Raw genomic sequence first — 25,234 nt, 5'->3', positions numbered from 1 at the left:
CAAGGCTCCATGGGGGATGAAGAGGACAGCCCACCTGTGTTGTTGTCTCGGTACTTCTTAGTCTGGTTGTGCAAGATCAATGCAAAGATGACCATCAGGATGAGAATGAGGCTGCAGAGGGCCACCACAAGCAAGAACCACCACTCTTCATAGAAAGGAGATCCTGTCTGAGCTGTAGGGAAGAAGGACACAACTGGTTGAGGGATCAGCTCTGGAACACTCATCGTTGCCCCAGCTCACATCATTGAGGGATCTCTTTCATTCCTGTCTGCTCTTCTCCTCAGAATACAAAGTTGGAAAGGAATTTAAAGGTCTTCTAGTCCAACCCTCTGCTCGAGCAGGGAGCCCTATACCAGTGGTGGCTAAACTTTTGGTGCTCGTGTGCCAGCATCCAGAAGGCAATGCGCCTCCTTACATGCACTGAGCCTTCTGGTTGATTTTTGTCCCATTTGAGGCCTTTTTCGGCCTGCCAGAGGCTTGAGGGAAACCCCTGCAGGCTTTGCAGGCCAAAAAAATTGGCCCTTTTTGTCACTTCCAGTATTTCCGGAAATACAAGAAGTGACAAAACGGGTCTATTTTTCGGCCTGCAAACCTGCAGAGATTTTCTTCAAGCCTCTGGCAGGCTGAAAAACACCTGAAAATCAGCTGGAAGGCACTCACATGTGCAGTGAGGTAAGTTTTCCTAGGGCTCGCGTGCCCACACAAATGGCTCCATGTGCCACCTGTGGCATGTGTGCCATAGGTTTGCCATCACGGCCCTATCCCATTTCAGACAAATGGTTGTCCCATCTTTTCTTAAAAACCTCCAGTATTGGAGCACCCACAACTTCTGGAGTCAAACCGAGTGTCCCAATGTCAGTCTTGCACCAATAAAGACTTCTTCACATGTCCAAAGGAATGCTAAACAGAGTTTAACCAACCTGAGATGGCTACAGAAGCAGCACTGGGTTCTCCGTATCCAAGCTCATTCACCGCCACCACTCGGAACTGATAGCTTACTCCTTCTTTCAACTGGTCCAGGCTGACCGTGTAGGATGTGGCACTCCGCGGGATGTTCTTCACAAACAGGTCCCACACCCCTTCATCTGCAAAAGCAGCAAAGAATGAAGAGGTTTGGTGGTCATTGCTGATCACTTCACACAGGCTTATCCCCACATCATTAAGAGCACCAAACTTAATACTAGGTCTCCAAACTTGGCAATTTTAAGACTTGTGGATTTCACTTCCCACAGACGGCTGAGGAATTCTGGGAGTCGAGGTCCACAAGGCTTCAAGTTGTCAAGTTCGGAGTATCCTGCACTAGACCAACAACCAAGAAGCAGACAATACTCCAATTAAGGAACTGCCAACGCAGACGAACAGGCAAACACTAAACTACAACCTAATCAAGAAACCACCAAGAACGCTTCCACTGACTCTGACCTGGCACGCTCCCAGTATATAAAAATAAAAGCAAGCCTCACTTCCTTCTAGCATGGATGGCGTTACCTAGTCAGGTGATGAAATGTCTGCAAGGGAACCATCAAGCTTGGAGAGTACCAGGGACCCCACAGGTACATAAATAAGCAACCAAGGGTAAGTATAAGGGTAACCAAATAAGTAACCAACCATGAAGTGCTTTCTAAAATCCCCGAAATAACCGTTCGTTGGACTTGAAACAAATCATCTGGAACTTTTTTCTCTCGTAGTCCTTTACCTGTTCTTGATGCAGAGACTTTGCAGTGGCAGAAAAAAAACCCTCTGATTCATGTGTCTCTAGAGTTGGCTGCCCATAAATTTCAGCCCAGAAAGGTATTAGGTTGTGAGCACCGGTGACAGTGATTAATACATTCTCCGTTGCCTATTGTTTGATGATGGTATTTGGCAAGCCCCCAACGATGAGGCGGTGGGCCGGAGACTGAAAACCCAGCTACCTTCCAGCAGTGCAACCTCACGAGGGGGGTGGATAATTTTCCCCCTCTGAAAATCCACCGTGGATTTGCCGGCGACCGATCATAAATTCAGCCCAATGCCACCCCCTCCGCGTTGGGATAGACTCCCTCCGTGTGGAAGGCAGAGGATCAAACGAAAGACGGAGCTTTTAATAAATAATTTTACAAGGTAATAAAAGGAAGCCGAGACTTTTATTTACTTCGAGAGGCCGAGGACAGAGAGGTAGCGACAGAGCCAATAGTTCAGAACATTTGCAAAGAAATAAACAGGTGGCTTGTTTTATTCGGCGCAAGATCCTTGAAGAAGACAGGGTGGTCGGAGGAAACATGAAGGAGAATTTGAAATTAGGGTTGTAGGAGTGGGGGTGGCATCTTCCTTCCCTCCCCCCCTTCCTTCCCTTGAGAAAGACAACGTTCCAGTGGTGGAAACCATTAGAAAAGACTCCAGAAATCATTGCTGTGGCTACGTCTGTGGTTCAAGAACCACCACTTGTCAGTAGTGAGGAGGGAAAAATAAGAGAATTTCAATTGTCTGGGGAAAAAAAATCTTATCAGTTCTGCTAGCAGCTGGTCTGCTTTTTGACCTAAACCTCTTCTTCTCTTCAGATTCCTTTCGAGGCAAGTGGATACCGCTATTTAATAGGGACTCTTAGAGCTGGCTGGAGAATTGTAGGAGTTGAAGGCCACACGTCTTGAAGTTGCCATGGTTGAAAAACACTGTCTCGGTTTGACGTCAACAGAGATATACAATCATCCCGGTCATGGTTGTGTCCCAAAGGTGCTTTTTTTCCCCCCAAAGGCAATTTTTGGTGGGTTTTTTTTTTTTCCTTCAAAAATGTTTTGGCTTCTCCTCCAAGAAGCTGAAGAATTGAAGAAGCTTCTTGGAGGAGGAGAAGTGAAACGTTTTCAAGGAAAAAAACCAAGGAAGTCCGGTTGCCTTTTGGAAAAGCACTTTTGGGGTGGTCTTGGTTTCTTGCTAAGGCATCCCCTCTTATCATACGGGTCCTGTCTTCCTAGGTAAGAGGCCCATCCTGAGTTTTCCAAATGAGATTCAGGCACGGTCCATCTTCTCTTTCTTCTGACCATCCATGGAGGAAAAAAACATCCTGCTACTTTAGGTCCATCCTACAAAGTGATCTCGTGCCAGAATTTGGTGTCAAACGTCACATGAAGCACACATGCAACTATGGCTCAATTCGTTCCTTCATTCTACCCTCCCTCCCTCCCTCTCTTCCTCTATTCTTTTCCTTGCCTCCTTCCTTCCTTGCCTCCTTCCTTCCCTTCCTCCCTCCCTCTATTCTTTTCCTTCTTTCCTTCCTTCCCTCCCTCCCTCCTTCCCTCTATTCTTTTCCTTCCTTCCCTCCCTCCCTCTATTCTTTTCCTTGCCTCCTTCCTTCCTTGCCTCCTTCCTTCCCTTCCTTCCTCCCTCCCTCTATTCTTTTCCTTCTTTCCTTCCTTCCCTCCCTCCCTCTATTCTTTTCCTTCCCTCCCTCCCTCTATTCTTTTCCTTGCCTCCTTCCTTCCTTGCCTCCTTCCTTCCCTTCCTCCCTCCCTCTATTCTTTTCCTTCTTTCCTTCCTTCCCTCCCTCCCTCCTTCCCTCCCTCCCTCTATTCTTTTCCTTCCCTCCCTCCTTCCTTTCCTCCCTCCCTCTATTCTTTTCCTTGCCTCCTTCCTTCCTTGCCTCCTTCCTTCCCTCCCTCCCTCCCTCCCTCTATTCTTTTCCTTCTTTCCTTCCTTCCCTCCCTCCCTCCTTCCTTCCTTCCCTCTATTCTTTTCCTTCCCTCCCTCCTTCCTTCCATCCCTCCCTCTATTCTTTTCCTTCCTTCCTTCCTTCCTTCCTTCTTCCTTCCTTCCTTCCTTCCTTCCTTCCTTCCTTCCTTCCTTCCTTCCTTCCTCTTCCTTCCAACGTCCATTTCCCCATCGAGGGGTTGAATTCTCAAGACAGCATTATAATTCTTTTTGTAACTCAGTGGAGCTTTCTGTCAAGGCAATGAATGTTCCTCCTCCGAGGGATTCATCCAAAAACGTTTCAAAATGATTCTGGGAAAGTTTTCCTTCTCTAGATCTACCCCAAGGAGCAGGAGGGATGTCTTTTCTGGATTCTGCAGGTTGGCCGGCGATTTCCTGTACCCTGACCAAGAGGCTTGCATGCAGAAGGCTAATAACTGAAGGAATGCGTTGTTTTTTTTTTTTAACGTCAAGGGAAAAGAAAGTTTGCCCTGGTAAATCACATGCCCCCTAAAATAGGTGCTGTTACTCCCCATCAATTCTTGCTTAATGGACTGTGAGATGCAGCCCAGCTGGTTATGGGGTTGCGAGAGAATTGCTTTCAATTGCTTTTCTGTTTAGAAGCATCTGTCCCCTTGTCTGCTTTTCCTATAGGCTCGGCTTGGCCACGTTTATTTGGAAAAGAAGAGATTAAAGGGAATAACTACTTTTTAAAAGAAAAATCTATCGTGGCACGGGTCGCGTTGCTACAAAAGGAAAGAAAAAAGCGCCGACTTCTGACTCTCTTTAGCACAGTGGAAGACAACAACATTACAACCGCAACTTTTTGCTTTCACAAAAAGGCAGTATGTTCAAACCATTCCTAGTTAACAAAAACAAAATCAAAGTTTCATTCCTCACCCTACCTCACCCATTGCACGCACAAAATCCGGAAGCAATTTTCAAAATAGAAACGAAGTTCCATCTATTCTCTTCTTTGGAGAAAAGAATCGATTTGACCATCTCTGCTTCTCTTTGCTGCGGTGAATAAATATCCTGTAAACCCCTTAATCTTTACCATAATTTAGCTTTCTCGACGACTGTTTTGATTCTAACGGTAGAAATACGGTAGGATGCATTGCTTCTACCTGGCCGTCCCTGGATTCTGAAGAAGACCTAAAGGACCACCTGTGTTTTTCTCCTACAGCTTCCAAGACCTCTTTCTACTTTCAGGTTTTATCCTTCCAGGGGAATCTATGTGTCAGCATTCCAGCAAATCACCATTCCAACCAATAATTCCAAGACAGTCATATCTCACAGGTACCTTTATTTGGATAGTAACTGGCACATTGGTGGAATCCAGAAACTGAAAGTTCCCAGCTTCCTTGCAAAAATCCACACACACACACACACACACACCTTAGCCATCATCACACCACGTGGTCCAATCCCCATCCGTCCTAAAGTAAGATTCCCATTTCATTAGGCGCCACACTCAGTGACCTTGAACCAAACAAAAGAATTTTATTTTGTCGAACTAGATATACTCAAATGAATTCCTCCCTCCCACTTTCTCAAATCCAACCGTGGCGGCGTGGGAACATCGAATCCCAATATGGCTTCCAAAGTGTGTGTGTGTGTGTGTGTGTGTGTGTGTGTGTGTGTGTGATCAGTGGTTCTGTGAGTCGCAGGTGTTAGAACAGATGCTGTACCGGCGCAAGAGTGCGATTTCATGGACAATTAATTGCTGCCGTGGGCTGAATCACGCTGTCAGTCAAACCGCCTCGGCTTCGGGGCCTGACAGGGTGGACGTCACTGATTAATTCCTTCCACCTTAGAGGTGGGGTTGATGGAAACCTGCCATTTGGATGTCTGTCTCGCCACCGTTGGCATTTCCCCCCCTCTCGCGGGGGGTGAGCGTGGCAAGGGTCGCGCTGCAAAACGTGGCCCGTGGTCGCATGCCAGTCGCCGTCGGCAGCTGAGCCTTCGCGACAAGGCTCCTCCCGAATGGAGACCGGGAGAACCCGCGTGCAAACGTGAATTTATTTTCAAGGAGGTAAAACCACAGCCCCGACCCTCAGAAGGGGGAAGATGCCGAACGAAGGCTGACAAGCTGTTGACGGGATGCCTGTCTGTCATCCAGGGGAAGAGGTGGGGGGAGAATGGCCCTCTGGGACAGACACTGCTGGCCAACCCAAAACCTTGCTTTGAACTGACCAGTGTCGGCTGGTTTAGGTCCACGTTTGAAATGGAATAAATGGAAGTGATAAAATACTAGGGAAAAAGGTCGTTTTTCCTTGAGGGCAGAGAAGCCAAGTGTCAGAGCTCTGACAATCCACCTCCACTCGAATCATGAGTCTCCAAACGCATCTTTCAGACTTTTTTTTAAAAAAAATCATTTATTCGGATTGAACATGCCGGTGCTACCTGGGTGCAGCCGACACTGAGACACATCATTCATCTCACCCTTAACCCCCTGGATGTCTATTCTCCAATGGGACACCTCCATAGCCAAGAGCCCTCAATCATGCTCTCCAGTAATAATCTTGCGTGCCAGAAGCTTCGGCGGCCTAGCAATTATCTATGAAAAATATTTAAGGTATGCATTACTCTCCCCACTTCCTTTCTGCCGACAACTCTAAAAGATCTAGAGAAATATTTTTGAGTTGACACCAAGCTGAGCTCTAAATGAATGGTGAACATTAGGAGAGGAACACTCTACCGAAAACTCCGCATTTGGAAGAAATCTAGATCCTTCCTGCTATACGGGGACGAAGAGGTGGGAAACAGGGACATATTCTGCCTGCTCTGCCTGAATCCATACGGACCTGTTGTCCTGGGCTGGGTGGGGAAAAATCTCCTTTGATAGGGCCCTGAACAGTCACCAACCCTAGGAAAATCTTCAAAATCTTCTGAATCCAAGATCTGGTTGGCTGAGAATTATAAAGCCAAAGGGCTGGAAGGGGCCTTGAAGGTCTTTTAGTCCAACTCCCTGCCTAAGGCAGGGGTCCTTATTCCATCCCAGGCAAATGGTTGTCTAATCTTTTCTTGAAAACCTCCATTGATGGAGCTCCCACTATTATGGGAGGGCAGCTGTTCCATTGAGTAATCCTTCTCATAAACGGAAAATCCCTCTTTATTTCCATGTTGGCTCTCGTTCTGACAAGCTTCCACCCACCTCTGGGGACAAAATCATGAGCTAAACTCCACCACCAACTCCCAAATGGATGGTGGCCACCGAGACATTAACCAAGTGACAGACTCTGGATGAATTCTACTTAAGGTAAAGGTTCCCCTCGCAACTACATGCTAGTCGTTTCCAGCTCTAGGGGGCGGTGGCCATTTCCGTTACAAAGCCGAAGAGCCAGCGCTGTCCGAAGACGTCTCCATGGTGATGTGGCCCACATGACTAAGCACCGCAGGCGCATGGAACACTGTTACCTTCCCACCAAAGTGGTTCCTATTTTTCTATTTGCATTTTTACATGCTTTCAAACTGCTAGGTTGGCAGAAGCCGGGACAAGTAATGGGAGCTCGCTCTCTTACGTGGCGCTAGGGATTCAAATCGCCGAACTGCTGACCTTTCTGATTGACCATATCTGCATCTTAGCCACTGAACTACCGCGTCCCTCTGAATTCTACTTAAAGTAGCTCTCATTGGGCAACTGAACTATTGGAAATTTGTGATCAACAGGACGTCCTATTTGCTCAAACAAATTTAACATCCTGGGTGGAGACACTTGATGTTCGTCAAGAGATTGAATTTGCCCTGAGGGGCCCTCATGCTGCCAGTTTCCGATTGCTCGTGCAAAGTTCTGGTAATTGGGAATGGAATGCCCTGTTGACAAGCTCTGGAGGTTTTAAGTCCCGTTTTTAAAAATCCACAGATCCGCCTATTTTATGCCTTTTAAGATCTATTGCTCCCTAGGAAGCGTGGTGCTAATACTTTTAGAGGAAAAAAAAATCCAAATAATTATACCTTGAGGGTATTAAAAAAGAGAGGTTCCTTTGAAACTGAGAAATGCAGAGATTATTGGGAGAGGGAGTGGAGAAGGCCTGCTTTGGAGTTCCTGAGCTGAGAATGACAGTCCTAGCTACAAATAAGAAAAAGAAAGGGAAAAAGAAAGAGAGGAGCTGCGGCATTGAATGTTTAGAGTAATGGGGACTATGATTGATAGGAAATTGAGAAGCATAGCCCTAAAGCAGTGTATCTCAAACTTGGCAACTGTAGGATATGTGAACTCCAACTCCCAGAATTCCCCAGCCAGCCCTGCTAGCTGGGGAATTCTGGGAGCTGAAGTCCACACATCTTAAAAGCTGACAAATTTGAGAAATGCTGTCCTAAAGTAACAGCAGGATGTTTACATATTGATAAAGTGGAATGGAACAACTCACTGTGGCCGATTCGCCATGACCAACACGCCAGGGGACAATTTAACAATTTTTAAAAAACCCCACATTTTAATCTTTGTCATCTACGTTTCATTCCTACCCTCCTTTGGCATCCTTTCTTCTTTAGTGATTCTATCCCCCCGTTTCTTTGACATTAGTATAACTCTTGTGCTGCGGCCAAGTTCTCTTAGGGCGAGTAGGCCGTGGCGAGTTGTCATAGACCCTTGATAAAGTGTTGGGTGTTTTTCACTTGCCGGTTAAGACGTCGAGATTGGGGCCACCGAGGACACTGAAATTTTGCAGAAGGTCACAAAAGAGGAATCACTGCAATGATCATCAATACGACTCGGTTGCCAAGGGCCTGAATTTCGATCATGCGAACTGGGAATACTGCAGCGGTCATAACTGTGAAAAATGGTCATAAGTAATTTCTTTCAGCACCGTTGTAACTGTCCCAAAGGTGCTTTTTCGGGAGGCAACTGGACTTTCTTAGAATAGAACAGAATAACAGAGCTGGAAGGGGACATTGGAGGTCTTCTAGTCCAACCCCGGCTCTAGCAGGAGACCCTATCCCATTTCAGACAAATGGCTGTCCAATCTCTCCTTAAAAACTTCCAGTGTTGGAACATTTACAACTTCTGGAGGCAAGTTGTTCCACCGGTGAATTGTTGTAATTTCTCCTTAGTTCTAAATTGTTTCTCTCCTTGATTAGTTTCCATCCGTTGCTTCTTGTCCTGCCTTCAGGAGCTTTGGAGAATAGCTTGACTCCCTCTTCTTTGGGGCAGCCCCTCAAATACTGGAACATGGCTATCATCTTACCCCTAGTCCTTCTTTTCATCACACTGGACATACCCAGTTCCTGTAACCGTTCTTCATATGTTTTAGCCTCCAGTCCCCTAATCACCTTTGTTGCTCTTCTCTGCACTCATTCTAGAGTCTCAACATCTTTTTTACATCGTGGCGACCAAAACTGGATGCAAATATTCCATGTGTGGCCTTACCAAGGCCTTATAAAGTGGTTTCTTGTGTTTTTCTTTCTTTGAAGATTCTTTGCTTCTCATCCAAGAAGCTTCTTCAGCTCTGACTTGAATGGTGGGGAATGGAAGGATTTAGATTCCTTGCAGACAGAGCCGGCCGTTCGCATCCTGATCATTAAAGGAATGGTTGCAAGTTGAGGACTACTAACCTATACTGGTGGAATAGTTAAGGGCCTTGGTTCCCAGGGAGAAAATGCAGAAGGATCCCACAATGTAAGTTCCTGAGTTTTCTAATTAATAGCTGTCTTGAAACATTTTCCCCGGGCGAGTTTCGTGGAAATGAATTGGACCAAGAAAAGAGCAAACTCCTTCTACGAGAGGGAGGGAGAAAAAAATAATAATAAAAAAACCCTTGAAGCTTAAATCTCCCTTCATTTTGTTATGATGGATGAGCCACCCTTAGATAGTCTTGTTTTATTCAGAGCATTAATTAATTTAAATGGATGAAAAGTGGGTTGCAAGCTCCAGTGACTGGTGGACGGGAGAGGAAGGGAAGAGGCAGGCAGGCTGGCTGGGGCTGGAAAGGGGTGATCCCTGAATGTGAAGCATGTTTCATTAACTTGGTTGTGAAAACTGTTATCAAAGCTACATGCTGGAAATTAAGAGAAAAATAATGGAGTACTGGATAATAAGTGCTCAGGCGGAAAAACAGCCGGGGTCAGCAAGAAAAAGGAGAATCAGCAGCCTTCTCCATTTGGGGAAGGGGAGATAATGTCAAGGGGTGGCGGGGAGAGAAACGATGAAGGAAGTCCAGAAGGTCAATAGGAGGCAGTGAAGGGGATGTTTTGATGATGGCGGGGCGGGTGGGGAGGATTTGCCCTGGGGTCAGAGAAGCAAGGCAGACCTTGCTTTGGGGGGGAGAAATGGGCAGAATTCAGGGGGCAGCAGAGCAGAAAAGCACTTCTGGAAGTCTAGAATACCCACCGAGGTTGGGATTGAGGGCCATCAAGATTTGGCTGGGAACCATCAACATCGGCGGTGGGGTTCACATTTTTTAACAACCGGTTCTGTGGGCGTGGCTTAGGTGGTGGGCGTGGCTTGGTGGTCATGTGACCGGGTGGACATGGCTTGGTGGTCATGTGGCTTGGCTGGGCGTGGCCAACTCAACATCACTCACATCGAGGCACGCATCTCCTCGCCTGGCCTCTCGTGACTGTGGGGATGCTGCAACAGTCGTAAGTGTGAAAAACGGTCCTAAGTCACTTTTTTTCAGTGCCATTGTAACTTTGAATGGTCACTCCACACGAGCAAAGTACCAGCAAAGGAGAGGGAAAAAAAACGTCCAGAGAAGTTCCTGAGACAGGAAGTCTAGTCCTGCCAAGAATGTAATAAGGGTTACAGTTTCTGTAAGCAACACCAGAATGTTTCCTTCTGGCCTTCCTTACAGGATTAGCTCAGTAATTTCTTCTAACAACCGGTTCTCCGAACTGCTTATAATGTTAACAACCGGTTCTAGCGAATAGGTGCGATCTGGGAAAATCCCACCACTGATCAACATCCCAGCCAAGAGTATGGGGAACCAGGAGAATGAGCCCCTCAACAGTGGCCCTGGAGAAGATCTAGAAGAGAACTCATCACATAGGGGTGTCATCCTGAAATGTAAATGGACAATATGGCTTGTCTAGGGATAGGCTGCTGGGGGTTCTCAGGGGTTCAGAAGAGCCTCTAGCTAAGATCCTGTGCAGTTCGAAGAATCCCCAAATCCCACCTCTGGCTGACCACGCCCACCCATCCGCTCCCCTCTCAGGAGTCCCGTTTTGGATGCAGGTAAGCGCAGGGCCTGCATGGAAGCTCAGGGAGGTTGAAAAACGGGCCTCCCGGAAGTTCGGGAAGGCCAGAAATGGGCCTATTTCTGGGTTCCTGGGAGCCTCCAGAGTCCGGGGAGGCCATTATTGCCCTTCCAGAGGCTCAAGAAAGCCTCCGGAATCCAGGAAGGGCAAAAACGCCCCCCGTGGTGCAGGAGGCCGACTAGGCCACGCCCACCATGGCCACGCCCACCCAGCAACAGGGCAGAGAACACTTGGTTACAATTTTTGAAGCCCACCCCTGCTTGTGTCAGTCTGCAGCAGGAATCATCCGTCCTTTGTGGGCTCTGAGCAATTTGAGTCAATAGGTCTTATGGACGGGAGCTCCACAGCTTCTTTGGGGTGTCTTCCTGTGGTAATATCCCACCCTCGTTTCTCTCTCTCCTTCTTCGGTTCTAACTAGGTTTGCTCAGTCATCCGGTTTTGATCTTCTGTTGCACGGAGACTGCAATATTATACGACCTACCTGAAGGCCGACTTTCTATGACGTAGCCAGTGATGGGTTTCGTTCCCGAAACTCCCTCCGTCCAGTACAAAGTGAGTCCAGAAGTGGATTTTGAGACCAGTACATGCTGCGGGGAACCAGGAGACCCTGTAGGAGCGGGACAAAGGAAGAACTGGTTGAAGCAGGGGGACAAATCAATAAGCAACAAAACACAGGCCATAGAATCATTGGGTTTGGATGGAACACAGAGATCTTCTAGCCCACCTCTCTGCTCAAGACAAGAGACCTTATATCATCCTACGCAAAAGGTTGTCCAATCCTTCCTTGAAGATCTCCACAGATGGAGCCCCCACAACTTTCAGATGCAAGTTGTTCCACTGACTAATTGTTCTCACTGTCAGGAAATTTCTTAGTTCTAGGTTGGATCTATCTTTGACGAGCTTCCATCTGTTGTTTCCTGTCCTGCCCTCTGGTGCTTTGGACAATAAGTCATTCTCTTCTTCTCTGTGGCAGCCACTCAAGTATTGGAAGACTGCTATCATATTGCCTTTGGCGCTTCTCTTTGATAAGACTAGATATGCGGAGCTCCCTCGACCATCCACCATACAATTGAGTGCCCAAACCTCTGTTGCTCTTCTCTGTATACTTCTGAGAGCTTTTAAAAAACGCTTCCCTCCCCCATACGCTATTTGCAGAATCTGTAATTACAGTTTCTGGGCTGGTCCTCACATAAAGTCCAATGGTGGGATCCACATTATTTTTACTTCCAGTTCTGTGGGCATGGCTCCAACTGGACTGACCAGAGAAATACTGAAGGCAGGATGTTCTCTGGAACCTGGTTTCCATCTTGGTTGCTTCAGGAGGAACTCACATGAACCAGTGGTAGGATTCAAAAAAAAATTACTACGTGTTCTGTGGGCAAGGCTTGGAGGGCGTGGCTTGGTGGGTGTGGCAGGGGAAGGTTATTGCAAAATCTCATTCTCTCCCCACCCCCATAACCTGCTTTCCAGCTCCCTTCTCCTGTGCAGGGCAACCAAAGAAGACCCAGACCATCAGCTGGGACTCAGAGGGAGGCAGAGAAGAGATGGGATTGGTGGGGCCAGTCAGAGGTGGGATTTGCTGGTTCTCTGAACTACTCAAAATTTCCACTACCAGTTCTCCAGAACTGGTCAGAACCTGCTGAACAGCACCTCTGTTCACCTTGAAACTTAATGCTCCCTTTGCTTGGAAGGGTGGGTGGAATCGGGGTGCTGAATCTGCTCCCCTCTTTGTATCAATTATTGTTTGGATGTTCAACTTGCTCCTCAGATCAACCTTACCTTCCGCTGGCCCAGCAGTGATGTTGGCTTGCAGTTCAGGTCCATAGATAATAGTCCTGGCTTGCACACGGAACAGGTAGGTCATCCCTTTGGTGAGATCTCTGACTTTTAGCCAGCGCTGCCAATTGCCCTGGATGTCCACGGTAACCACTTTGCTCACCCCTAAGAAAAGAAAAAAGAAAAGAAAAGAAGAGAGAGAGAGATCAAAAGAGTGTTCAAAAGAAAGAGAGAGGTGGGGAGGGCGCAAAAAGGTCAGGAGGAAGGAAAACAAGCGAGTTGTGAAAACGGCAGAAACGATGCCAGCCAGATTATCCAAGAAATGATGATCGAGCCATTTGCTAAAGAAGCTTTTCTTACAATTAGTGGGAATTTAAGTGGCAATAATGGATAATTTTCGGCAGAGATAAGTGTAATTAGACTCCAGGCTTGATAAGTGGAGGCTGGCGAGAGGCGGGGGAGCCTTATGGGCTCCGTTGGGCGGTTTTCAAGAGGCTGGAGATTACCGTCCCTGATTACCCAGGGATGAAAGGGAGAGGTGAGCGGAAGTAATTGTGGCTTGTAGCTTCTCTCTGGAAACCCAAACTGACTTCACAGGGGTCCTTTAACCCCCATCATTCTGTCGAATCGCTCCTGGGGAGAAAAATCGTTAAACCACAGCCTCTATTGACCAACGTCTCAGCGTCTTGGAGGGAGAGAAAAGTAACTACACATCCTTTAGCATTTCCCATGTCTACCGCTTGTGGGTTAGTTCCTTCTAAAAGGCAGGGGAGAAAGAGGCAACGGATGAGACACAAGTGAGCAGATATGCGTTGTTGTGCGGAAAGTCTCTTTCAAATCAGTTTGGAGCAGGGGTGTCCAACCGTGGCGACTTAAAGACTTGGGGACCAACTCCCAGAATTCTGTGCTGGCTGGGGAATTCTGGGAGTTGAAATCCACAGGTCTTAACATCGCCAAGGTTGAACACCCTTGATTTAGAGTGAGTGATGCTATTTGATTGAACACATTTATATAGAAAAAGGTCTAATATTACCATGTTGGGCCCTTGGTTTCTAACCTTTATGTGTTGTTAATTTTAATGTTTTTAAAGCTTTTATGTTCGTTCATTCATTCATTCATTCGTTCAATTTCTATAGCTGTGTCAGAATATATTCATGAACTAGAACAGAGCATAGTAACAAGGTCAGCCAATGAGGACTGTTTTGGAAACTGAAACTAGAATTAGCCTAGGCTGGAAACTGAAACTAAAAGTAGTCTAGGAGTGGTTCTATGTTAAGCTCTGCAACTCTGCAGCTATGTGTTAAGCTCTGAGTCTGTCTATTGAAGATGAAACTAACTTGCTTGCTTGCTGAAGACTGGAGCTCTGCTCTGAACTTGCAACATGTTTCTGTTTGAGTTTGCTCCACGTTGGAGAAATCTACAACTGGTTTGTAAAATCTACTTATTATGTTTATAAAGATGTTAAATGAAACCTCAGCCATCTGTGTTTATTTTTCTGGAGCTGAATTCACGCTGCAAAACTCGGTATAAGCTGTCCAACTCAATCAGGTAACTCTGGGCAGCGTACAATTCTGACATTACAAAAAGATGGAAATAGTTCAAAACATCAAAACTGTAAAAAGTCTCTTAAATAAAAAAAAAAAATTACAAACAGCAGCCGAAAGGATTGTGCTTTTATACAATTGTAAGGCACCCAGAGACATCGTGACTAGTGATATGGGCAACATCCACATTTAACAAATAAATAGATAGATAAATAAAAGGCTCATTGGAAGAAACAAAGGTTAAGAGTCACCTTCTGAGATCAAACTATAATATGTTTGGGTGGGGATGTGTTTCTGACAGAAAAAAAGTGGATACGGCGATGTTCCCCCTCCTGATCTAAGACCTAACATCTAAAGTTTTCTTTTCGGAGTTTGAAAACGAAGTAGCGGCCTTCTCAACACTCATTAGAAAAATCAATCTTTTCTTCCTCCCTCCCTTTAAACGTCCTTCCTTCTACTGTGACTGCAACGTGGCAGCTGGTATTTGTGGAAAAACACAGGAGCGCTGACCGCCTCGGCAGGTAATTGGGAAGCCAACAATAGATGGCATCTCCACAAAACTTAATTTTGCCTGGACCGGTTCAATCAACTTCAGTACTTTCCAAAGCACTTTGGTTCAATTTCTCCTTCCAGCTGCAATTTGAAATCCCGGAATCGGAGGGGAGAAGGCTGGGTGAAATACATTGGATGCCGTTCACTGTCTCTGGGGGGATCGTCCAATTTCTCAGCCAAATCCGGAGAACAAAAACCTCAACGATAATGTTATTTAAAAGAGGGGTAAAGAATGGCTCTAGGGTTAGTTTGTTATCGTCGGATATTAGGGCAATTGATTTTTAAAACAGGCTGTGAGGAGTGAGTTCATAATACAAGGAAAATCCAGGCACAGAGGAGAAAAAAAACAACAACTCTTCTTTAAAAGTACTTCGGAGCTCAGGAAATGGAGGCTCTGCTTTGCCTGTACACTGAGAGTTTCTGTCCCCAAAGACAAATTCCTTGCGTGTCTAATCACACTTGGCCACATATTCAATTGAAGTCTTGTATTCCAACTCAAATTAGTCTTTGCCAAAAGAAAACAAAAGAAAAGAAAAGATGAACAGGAGTGTAAAAGGACCAACCACATCTCCATGCCCACCTCCCAAGACTTAACCAATCCTTCTTGGGGGTTGCTTACCTTGAACTGGGGCCAAAGGTTCATAGATCACCCGATAACCCTGCAGGATCCCGTTGGCTGCTGTTGGCTCTCCCCAAGACACGTTAAGGGCCGAGCATGTGATTTCGGAGAAGATCAAATAACTGGGCACTCCTGGAGCTGGAAGAGATCAAGGCAGACTTGGGGTAAGTGGGATCCGCTTCAAGATTGGTACCAAGGCTTGCAACAAAAAAAGTATCTTCTGTTTTACCATCTGGACATTTGATCACTTGGGGTTAGGAAGCTCCTCAGATTTGTAAACCATGGTTTATGGCTGCAATGTGAACCCAGATAAGGCTTGCTTACTTAACGAGAGCCATGGCTCAAACACACCATGCTGTAAGATGGGGCAGGAGCCCAACCACCGAGATAAAAATCTTTTGAAGACATTTCGCTTCTCAGCTCAACGTCTTCAAAAGAAAACAAGGAAGTCCAGAAAAAGGATTTGGGATAACCATGACCTGGAAGACTGAGACTTTTGGCTATACAATTTGGCTACAGACTTTTGGCTATACAATTTGTGATGAACATTCTTGGAATGGTGTGGGAGTAGGCATGGATTTCCAGAGAAGAAAAATTGCAGACTACAGGAACCAGGAACTCTACTCAGGTGACTCTGAGGACACAGATAAACCTCCAAGTGGCCTCAACGACCCTCTAAAAAGAATGCAAATGACCAACTGCCAGGAATATCAATCCTTCCATTCCCCACCATCCTATCAGAGCTGAAGAAGCTCCTTGGATGAGAAGCGAAACGTCTTCAAAAGAAAAAAAGCAAGAAAGTCCAGTTGCGTCCTGAAAAAACACCTTTGGAACAACCATGACCTGGAGGACTGAGAATCTCTGCAGACATTGAGTTACAAGTGCAAAACATGGCATCTGCTCGGTGGAAGGATCCATCTCGTTCTTACCTGCCTGGAGTGTCCTGCCTTCCATAGGGCTTGTCTTGGGTCCATCACCTGCTGCGTTAAAAGCAGAAATACACACCAGGTATTTGGAGAAACTGGTCAGGTTTTTGAGCCGGATGCTTGTATCAGGTAGGAAGAGAACCTTCACCTTTTCAGTCTCATTCTGGCCGTCTTTCTCCCAATAATAAACCTAGTTTGGGGTGGGGGGAAGGAAAAGAGAGATAAGCCCAACAGCCTATCCTTCAAGTTCCCATGACATCATTTCTAACTCCAATTCTCAACCAGCTCAATACCGGTTGGCTCGCTGGCAGGGAATGCTGGGAGTTGGAGCTGCAGCACACCTGAGAAATGCTTTAGATTGGGGAGGGGTCAAACTCAAGGCCCAGGGGCTGGATCTGACCCATGGGGTGCTTAGATCTGGCCTGTGGGACCACCCTGGAAATCATGAAGGACCGACCTGCGATACCTCTGTCAGTGAAAATGGAACTCACAAGAGCCACACGTGGATCTCCTGAGCTCCGTTTTTGCTGGCAGAAGGTTACAGGAGGCAGTCAAAGCCGAAAACGGAACTCGGGAGTCTGTTTTCGCTGGCAGAGTGCTCGGGACACCACAGGTGCCCCCTCCCCACAACACAAGTGACATCATGCTGGCCTGGCTCTCTGAGGTCAAACACAACCCTGATGCAGCCCTCAATGAAATTGAGTTTGACACCTCTGCCTTAGATCTAGCCGGCAGTCCTTACAGCTGGGTTTACTCAGCCAAGTTATTAACATGCCGCCAATGGTTTTTAGAAAGCCCAGTTCCACTTTCCCATAATTCCCTAGCAGATCCCCTGGTTTGGCAGTGGAGAGCCACTTCTGAGAGTCATGGTTTACCAAGTCCACCCAAAGCTCACCAGGGACCTGACTTCACTGTCCAGTCAAGAACCCGCTTTGGTGTTTACAAGCCCCAGAGATCAGAAGTATTTGTGCCAAACAGAAGAGAAGGTACACAGGGTTTTTTTATAGCTGGTAGCTGTTTCTGCCCAAGAAGTAATGCCAGCTTCTGAGACTGGCACAGGTAGAAGCTACACCAGGCAATGGACGTTGGCCAAGCTCCAAGAGTGATCAGGAGAATAACGTGTCAGAATTTTAGAAGCCAATTTTTGGTTAAATTTATTCTTGGAGGTGGTTTTGGATCTGGGTTAGGCACCAGACATCTAGCCGGTGACCATCACCTGGTGTGTTTTTCTCGGTCTTGGCCTAGTCTTCTAACGCTACACTTCCTAAGGAAGAGGAAGAGGAGGAGGAGAAATTGGCTTTGAGTAATTATTCTGGCAACATGCAGATTGGATTGCGTTTGCACATTTGACACTTGGCAATTTTGAAAGGTCCCTGGAAATGAATAATAATAGATGAGGGACTGCCAAGGATTTTCTGCCCAGAGACTAATCTTATCTTGTGACAAATGGTTTCTAGATGGAAGAATTCTTGGTGAAGCTCCACACCTGGCAACTTCTAGGACTTTTGGACTTCAACTCCCAGAACTCTCCAGCCCGTTGAAGTCCACAAGTCTTAAAAGTTGCCAAGTTTGGAGAGCCCTGCTCTAGGATCTGGGTGCTAGGGTGTGTTGAACTGAATTCCATCAGTTTTCCACCTAGAAGTAGAGCAGTAGTAACTCTGTCTCCTGAGGACAACCATTTAATGAAAGCATCATGTTTAATGTTCTCAACCTTCTGCTTTTTAAGGGTTTAGCGTCCATTGAGGCTTTATTTTTTATGGGATCCACTCGAGTGAGGAAGTCTTCGGGTTAAGAGAAGAGGGAGTCCAACTGTGTTAGACTTCAACTCCCATCATCCTCAGCTGATGGGCCCTCAGCAGTTTGGGAACAGCATCCCCCAGGTTGGAAAAAAGCTATTCTCAGCTGGCACTGTTGTATCTTTGCAAATTCTTTAGTTGTTTGCTGTAGGTTTGCAATCTGTTGCATTTCTAATTTATTAAGATTGACAGACCCTAAGAGAGGAGGGCCTGAAGGAAGGATAAAATTGCCACCGTTAAATAATCAGATAGTTGAAGTTTGGGGAAACAAAGTGGGCGTGGGCAACCCTGTGTTTTTGTCCCAAAATGCACTGGGGCTAATCTCTGAAGGGCATTTCCCCCCGACTTGCCTTGTAGCCTTGAATGTTTCCGTTCTGGCTGTCCACAGGAGGAGGGTCCCAGGTGATCTCCAGCTGGCTTGCAGACACGGCACTGATGTGGATATTCTGGGGAGGCATTGCGGGAGCTGGGGAAAGAAAGACACGAGAAGAGGTTGGCAGGAGGAGGAGGAGGAGGAGGAGGCATTGATTCGACTGACACCAAAGCCAGAGGGAAGAAGATGATCTCACTAGACGGAAGGATTTCGTTAAGATTCCTCAAGATCTGGTGCGGCCCTCAGCACCTTCTCTAAAAACTCTGCTGTCACCTCCAAAGGAATTCATTTGCCAAATTCTTTCATCAATTTTCCAATATCCACCTGTCCTTCCTTCCTTCCTTCCTTCCTTCCTCCCTCCCTCCCTCCTCTTTTTCTTCCTCTTTCTCCATCTTCCCTCCCTCCCTTTCCTTCCTCTTTCTCCTTCATCCCTCTCTCCCTTTTCCCTTCCTTCTTTCCTCCCTCCTTCCCCTTTCCTTCCTTCCCTCCCTCCCTTTCCTTCCTCTTTCTCCTTCATCCCTCTCTTCCTTTTCCCTTCCTTCTTTCCTCCCTCCTTCCCCTTTTCCTTCCTTCCCTCCCTCCCTTTCCTTCCTCTTTCTCCTTCATCCCTCTCTCCCTTTTCCCTTCCTTCTTTCCTCCCTCCTTCCCCTTTCCCTTCCTTCCCTCCCTCCCTTTCCTTCCTCTTTCTCCTTCATCCCTCTCTTCCTTTTCCCTTCCTTCTTTCCTCCCTCCTTCCCCTTCCCCTTCCTTCCCTCCCTCCCTTTCCTTCCTCTTTCTCCATCTTCCCTCCCTCCCTTTCCCCTTCCTTCTTTCCTCCCTCCTTCCCCTTTTCCTTCCTTCCCTCCCTCCCTTTCCTTCCTCTTTCTGTCTTCCTTCCCTCCCTCCCTTTCCTTCCTCTTTCTCCTTCATCCCTCTCTCCCTTTTTCCTTTCCTCCCTCCCTCCTCTCTCCCTTTCTTCCTTTTTCTGCAGATCATCAAGAAAGCAGAGACTGAAACCCAACTGTTGATGTTCCTCCGAGTCGTCAGTCTGGGGAACACACAGATTCATTTCCTTTCTGACACTGCCTCCCCCCACTCAATGTCTTTAAAACCAGAAGAAGACAAATGGGAGATGAATTCTTTCCAGAGTCCATTGTCAGGGGAACACATCCCCCTCCCCACCCGCCCACCCACCCCAACCGTGGAGCTCTCTTCCCTTGAGGGCTCGCAAACACTTTGTCAAAGCGACAACGACGTGAACATTTCCCCTGCAAGCTGGCATTTGGAAAGCTTGATCCAAGGTGGTGGGGATTTAATTTGATTGGCATTTTAGGCCTCTTAATTATCTGCTAGAATTGAATGGCGGGACGTAAGTAGGATAAATCAACGCATGTTATTTTGACTGCCTAGATTAGCCAGTAAAATTGAAAAGCCCAGCCTTCTTCTCCTAAACCCCCTCCCAACCAACGTTAGCAGAGGTGTACAAGTCCTCAAGGGCCGTTGTTGCCTTCAACATCATCTTGAGAACCTCTGGTCCCACCTCCAAAGGAATTCATTTGTTGAAGGATCCAACTTTGGAGGCCTCCGAGACCTTCCAAGCTTTCGGGGCCCATCCTCAGGGAAACCATTCTGGAGAGCGAGAAGTTCCCCGGGCTCCAGCACAAGCCTGAAAGCTTGGAAGACTCAACCTCTGGTCCCAGAGACTGACTCAGATTGGATCCTGCACTGTTATCCTGGGACAGGAATATTGCCTTCCTTCCCAAATTCATTTATCAGATATTTCCATTAACTTTTCAATAGCCTTTCTCCCTCCCTCCTTCCCTTTTCCCCTTTTATTTTCTTTCCTTCCTCCTCCCCCCTTCCCCTTCCTTCCTTCCTCCTTCCCCTTTTATTTTCCTTCCTTCTTGCTTTCTTCCCTTCCACCCTCCCTCCTTCCCTTCCCCCTTTTATTTTCCTTCCTTCCCCTGTCCTTCTTCCCTTCCCCTCCCTCCCCTCCTTCCCTTATTTATTTTCCTTCCTTCTTTCTTTCCTTCCTCCCTTCCCCTCCCTCCTTTCCTTTTCCTCTTTTATTTTCTTTCCTTCCTTCCTTCTTCCTTCCTCCCATCCTTCCTTCCTCTCCCTCCTTCTCTTACCCTTCCTCCCTTCCTCTCTCCCTCCCTTCCTCCTTTTCTCCTTTTATTTTCCTCCCTTCTTTCCTCCCTCCCTCTCCTTCCTTCCTTCCTTCCTTCCTTCCTTCCTTCCTTCCTTCCTTCCTTCCTTCCTTCCTTCCTTCCTCCTTCCCTCCCTCCCTCCCTTCCCTTCACTGAAGCATGCCTTTGGTACCCCACACTGATTTGAGCGTAGGTAACCAGAGGCATCCAACCCTTCCAAGGCAAGTAGGAGAGCCAAACACAAACCCTTTCTGGTTGGCAAAGGGGATGCCAATAACTTCTGTCCACAGGCCCAGAGAGCATAACTCTGCTTGCTCGATGCCCGTTCAATGCCCCACAAATAGAAAACGCAAACCATTTGCTACTCAAAATGTAGGTCCAATTATCTCCCCCTCTGTTAGCATCTTCCTTTACAGGCTCTGACCTTCATAAGGCATGTTATTATTATATATTTATATATTTCCTCCTCTATTCCTCTCCGGGGTTATAAAATAAAATAGTAATTAACACCCACTATGCCTGACACCAACTATTTATTTTGTTCTAACTGTGCGGCTTCCTTATTACTGCTGCCCACCCCGCCGTTAATGGAAATGTTAATAACCAGCACCAGGTTGTTGTGACAGATGCTTGAGCTCATTATCAGAAATTCTTATTTACCGCTCCATTAAATGACAGAATCACACACCCAAAAGAGAGGGGGAGGAAGAAGAGGGGGGAGAGAAAAGGGGAAAAAAAAGAAACGATTCCATGAAACTAACTGGGAAGAATTGGAGCAATGGCTTTGGCCATCCAAAACATAGAAAAAGAGAGAGATAGAGATAGACATAGCAATAGAGATAGATAGATAGATAGATAGATAGATAGATAGATAGAGAGAGAGAGAGAGAGAGAGAGATAGATAGATAGATAGATAGATAGATAGATAGATAGACAGACAAACAGACGAACAGACAGGTTGGTAGGTAAAGGTAGATAGATACCTTATTAAATCAATTGACCATATCAAATATATAAAATCCCTACAAAATACAAAGAAATACAAAGAAAACAGCAGGACATGTTCACAACAAGTCATCAACAGTTAATCCTGGTTTGGTCTAGATATACTGTCTTTTTTGGGGGGAGGGGGGTGTTGGTGATGGCCTTTAAAATAAAGTGTGCAAAATGTAAATTTAAAAAAAACTTGGGTGTGACATGTTGCCCCTTTGCAGGGTAGGGATAAATGTTTAAAAAGTAAAATGCAAAAAAGCATAGTCATTTTGGAGGGAGGGAGGAAAGGAAAGAAAGAAGGAAGGAGAGGGAGGGAGGGAGAGAGGAGAGGGAGGAAAGGGAGGGAGGAAGGAAGGAGAGGGAGGGAGGGAAGGAAGGAGAGGGAGGGAGAGAGGAGAGGGAGGGAGGGCGGAAAGGAAGGGAGGAAGGAGAGGGAGGGAGAGAGGGAGGAAAGGAAGGGAGGAAGGGAAGGAAGGGGGAAGGGAAGGATTAAATGATAGCGATGATACTAATTAAATGACTATCATTTTATGAACATATTTTCTCGAGCTAAGAGACATTTCAATTCCTTGCGGTGCACACTGTATCCACCTAGAGATACTGAAAATGATGGATGTATTTGATGAACAGGGAGAAAAAAGTATTCAGCTTTCCCTCCCCCCCAAGAGATACAAAATGCCCCCTCTCTAATCCATCCTTTCTCTGGGCACGGCATGAAAGTATCGCCACCCCCCTCCATTTTTTTTAAAAAAAAACATCTTTGCATAACCCGAGAAATGAACCCAACTCTTTAATGTTGGTTTTAAGAGCCTGGCTCTCCCCTCTAGAGAGTGATTCTCGGCACTCCCTGGGGTTTTCTCTCTCTCTCTCCCTCCCTCTCAATCGATGGCAAGAAAGAAGCATCCATATGGATTTTCTTAAATAACTTTTAATTCCCCCCCAAATCTTTTTTTCGGTGGATAGAAAAGAGACACCCCCGTCCCAGTTTACACAAATGGGAGAGGAAGTGGCTCCTTTTCCTCTTTGCCGGCTCGATTGACAGCTGGGGGGCTCATCGATGGATGAACGATTCAAAGAAAGTGAGATGAATTAAGGGCTGATTTTCAACAAGAAACCCATCGATTCCAGCGTTGTTCCCAAACTGGGTGCCTACGGCGCAAGTACATCTTTTTTGTATGCTCATTCTTGCGCTTCTCGGTTCAGATGTGCTCCAGCTGTTTGCTAAGCTCAAAGGATGGTGCTCACTTTTCATCATCGAACAACCAGGTCTTTAGAAAAAGGGCTGTTTGGGGAGGGTGGGGGGTTTTTTTTTGGTCTACATGCTGCTGAACTTGATGGGGGAACAAGAGCTGCTCATTTATCTTTTCCAGGGAGCAGAATCTCTGGAAACATTTCTGAGGTTCTTTGAAGAACAGCAGGGTCCTGGTGGATGCTGACCTCTTGGATGGAGGACGATGGCTTATTGTATTTTATTGAATTGAATTCTGCATTGTCATTGTGCATATATATACACAGTATACATACAACAAAATTCACATAACTCCCAGAGACCAGACTCAACATGCACACACACACACACACACACATGACAATCCCCAAACACCTCCGCACCCACCAAAATTCTCCGCCTCTTAAAAACACACAAGCGTCCACACAACAGACCTAGTAATCCTGTCCAAAAACTCACTCGTGGTGGGTCCTTAAGTTCATTGTTAAGTGCAATTATAGCTCTGGGATAAAACCTGTTCAGAAAACGTGTGGTCCCAGTTTGAATAGTTCTGTATCTTCTGCCAGAACAGTTCACAAAAATTGTGAGCGGGATGGGAAGAGTTTCTGAGAATGTTGTGCAACTTCCTTAAACAGCAAAATGCGAAGATGTCATCCAGGGCTGGTAGCTGGAGCCCAATGATATTCTGGGCAGTTTTAATGATTCTCTGTGGAGCTTTTTTTGTCCGCTACAGAACTGTAGAGGAGCAGGCTGAGCTGGAAGGTGGGGTTAAATATGCTATCGGTTTGGAATCATCGTGTTGCCAATGTCCAAGTCCATCTCCTTGTGAATTCTGTTGACTCTTATCTACGAGTGCCAATTTAGCTTTGACTCTTAGTTGACCAGATTCGTGTGTATAGGTAGCAATAATAATTTTTTCAGTGCTTTGAACTCAGTAGTTTTCCTGGTTCTTTTGCATCTGACATTTATAGACACAATAATCTTTGGTATGTGGTTAAGAACAGCAATGTCCCCCATCCAAGGGATGAACAAGCTATGGTTCTCCGAACCTTGCTGGACCACAGCTTCTAGTGGCCATGATGTGGAAACAGCTGGCTTTTATTCAGCATCATGTATGCCTGCTCCACCCATGATGTTCAGGAACATCATTCTTTGGTGAGTAGACAAGAAGGCACATCTTTCCCCCAGCTCCTCTGCTTTTCCGAGGTGCGATGGACTCCATAAAACTTGAGCTCAGCTAGCCTACTTGCGTATTTTCAGAGATTAAAATAGCGCCTTTCCAAATACACGCGAGCTGTCAAAATCAGCGCAATTAGTTAACTGACTTGTTTTACCTACACAATTTAACGAAGTTGCCTCTTCTTCGGGGAACAGTTTTGAAATCAAAGCTGTTAATCAGGAAGTTATTAAGAAGATCAGAGACAAATCCAATGCCTTACCTAGGCAACAAGGAAGTTTGGGGAAATCTGCCCGGGAATTCTCTTCATCGTTGCTTAAAACAGCCCTCATGGTTGAGATGGGGAACTTCCTGAATTATTTATGCAATTAGGAAGTGCAAAAGAAAAAGTGGCACTGCTGTAAATAATATCAGGGGTGTAGAATATGTTCTTAAATGCAAATTCAGATGAAGGTTGATCCTGTGGCTACCCACATTTGTGAAACCAACTCCTGGACGCTTAGGAATAGTTTTGAAGAGGATGACCAGGTTGAACCTGAAGGAGGGGCCAAGCACGTCATCAGTCTTGAATCTCTCTGTGCCCACAAGACACCCAGGTCCAGCCCATCTTGAATTCTTTTGACTCTTATCTACCAGCAATGTGTGCTTTGACCGTTAGTAGTTCAGATTCTTGTTAGAAAGCTGAAGTTTGCAATAAACCTGTCTGTCAGCCTCGGAAGCCATCTTTTACTTGGAAGCTTCGAGGCTGCCACATTCAGGGCCTGGGAATTTGGGAGGGGGGATTTCATAGTGAGGTAGAAGATTAGACACAACATCATTCCTTTCTCAGAGAGTCAAGGACAAGTTGCCCTGCACCTGGAGGGGAGTGATTGGGAGGAATGTCTCCAGTTAGGATGAAAGATTTGATTGGGCCCTGTGATGGACTGCTGGGTGCAGGGGCTGGATCTTTGATTTCTCTTTTGGGAAAGGAAAACCGGGGACTTTCAGATTCGGTTTTTCCCAGATGTGCCAACATGACAGTTCTAATAAAATGAAACTTTGAGGAAATGCTTGTCTCGGAGTTTATTGTTTTGGAGTTGGTTAGCTGGACCGTTGACACGATCTTCATTTGAACCACATTGACTCCTGGTTTACTGAGCTTGAGACCTTTACATAGACAATGTAGAGAAAAATGTCTCTAAGCAAGGATTCAGCTTGTCAGGGGGACATCAGTATGGAAAGGATCTCGAACCTGAGAGGTATGAAGATGGGGTATCTTCAGACT

General features: G+C 46.3%; 1 protein-coding gene across 2 annotated transcripts in view; it reads right to left on the bottom strand.

Moving 5' to 3' along the window:
* Positions 1-25,234, bottom strand: part of SDK1 (sidekick cell adhesion molecule 1) — a 367,483-nt gene that overhangs the window by 15,179 nt on the left and 327,070 nt on the right. For both annotated transcript variants that reach the window (XM_087912912.1, XM_087912913.1), the window contains exons 36-42: positions 18,421-18,536; positions 16,278-16,464; positions 15,349-15,486; positions 12,637-12,798; positions 11,339-11,464; positions 921-1,085; positions 35-172 (exon numbers count right to left, since the gene is read on the bottom strand). In XM_087912912.1, the coding sequence (XP_087769038.1) occupies positions 35-172; positions 921-1,085; positions 11,339-11,464; positions 12,637-12,798; positions 15,349-15,486; positions 16,278-16,464; positions 18,421-18,536 (1,032 nt within the window). The remainder of the gene's footprint in view (positions 1-34; positions 173-920; positions 1,086-11,338; positions 11,465-12,636; positions 12,799-15,348; positions 15,487-16,277; positions 16,465-18,420; positions 18,537-25,234) is intronic.

Source organism: Pseudonaja textilis, chromosome 14 (genome assembly GCF_049901715.1).
Source record: "Pseudonaja textilis isolate UNSWEBS1 chromosome 14, rPseTex1.2, whole genome shotgun sequence".
In the NCBI taxonomy this organism is placed as follows: Eukaryota; Metazoa; Chordata; class Lepidosauria; order Squamata; family Elapidae; genus Pseudonaja; species Pseudonaja textilis.
This window is presented reverse-complemented; position numbering and strand designations above follow the sequence as displayed.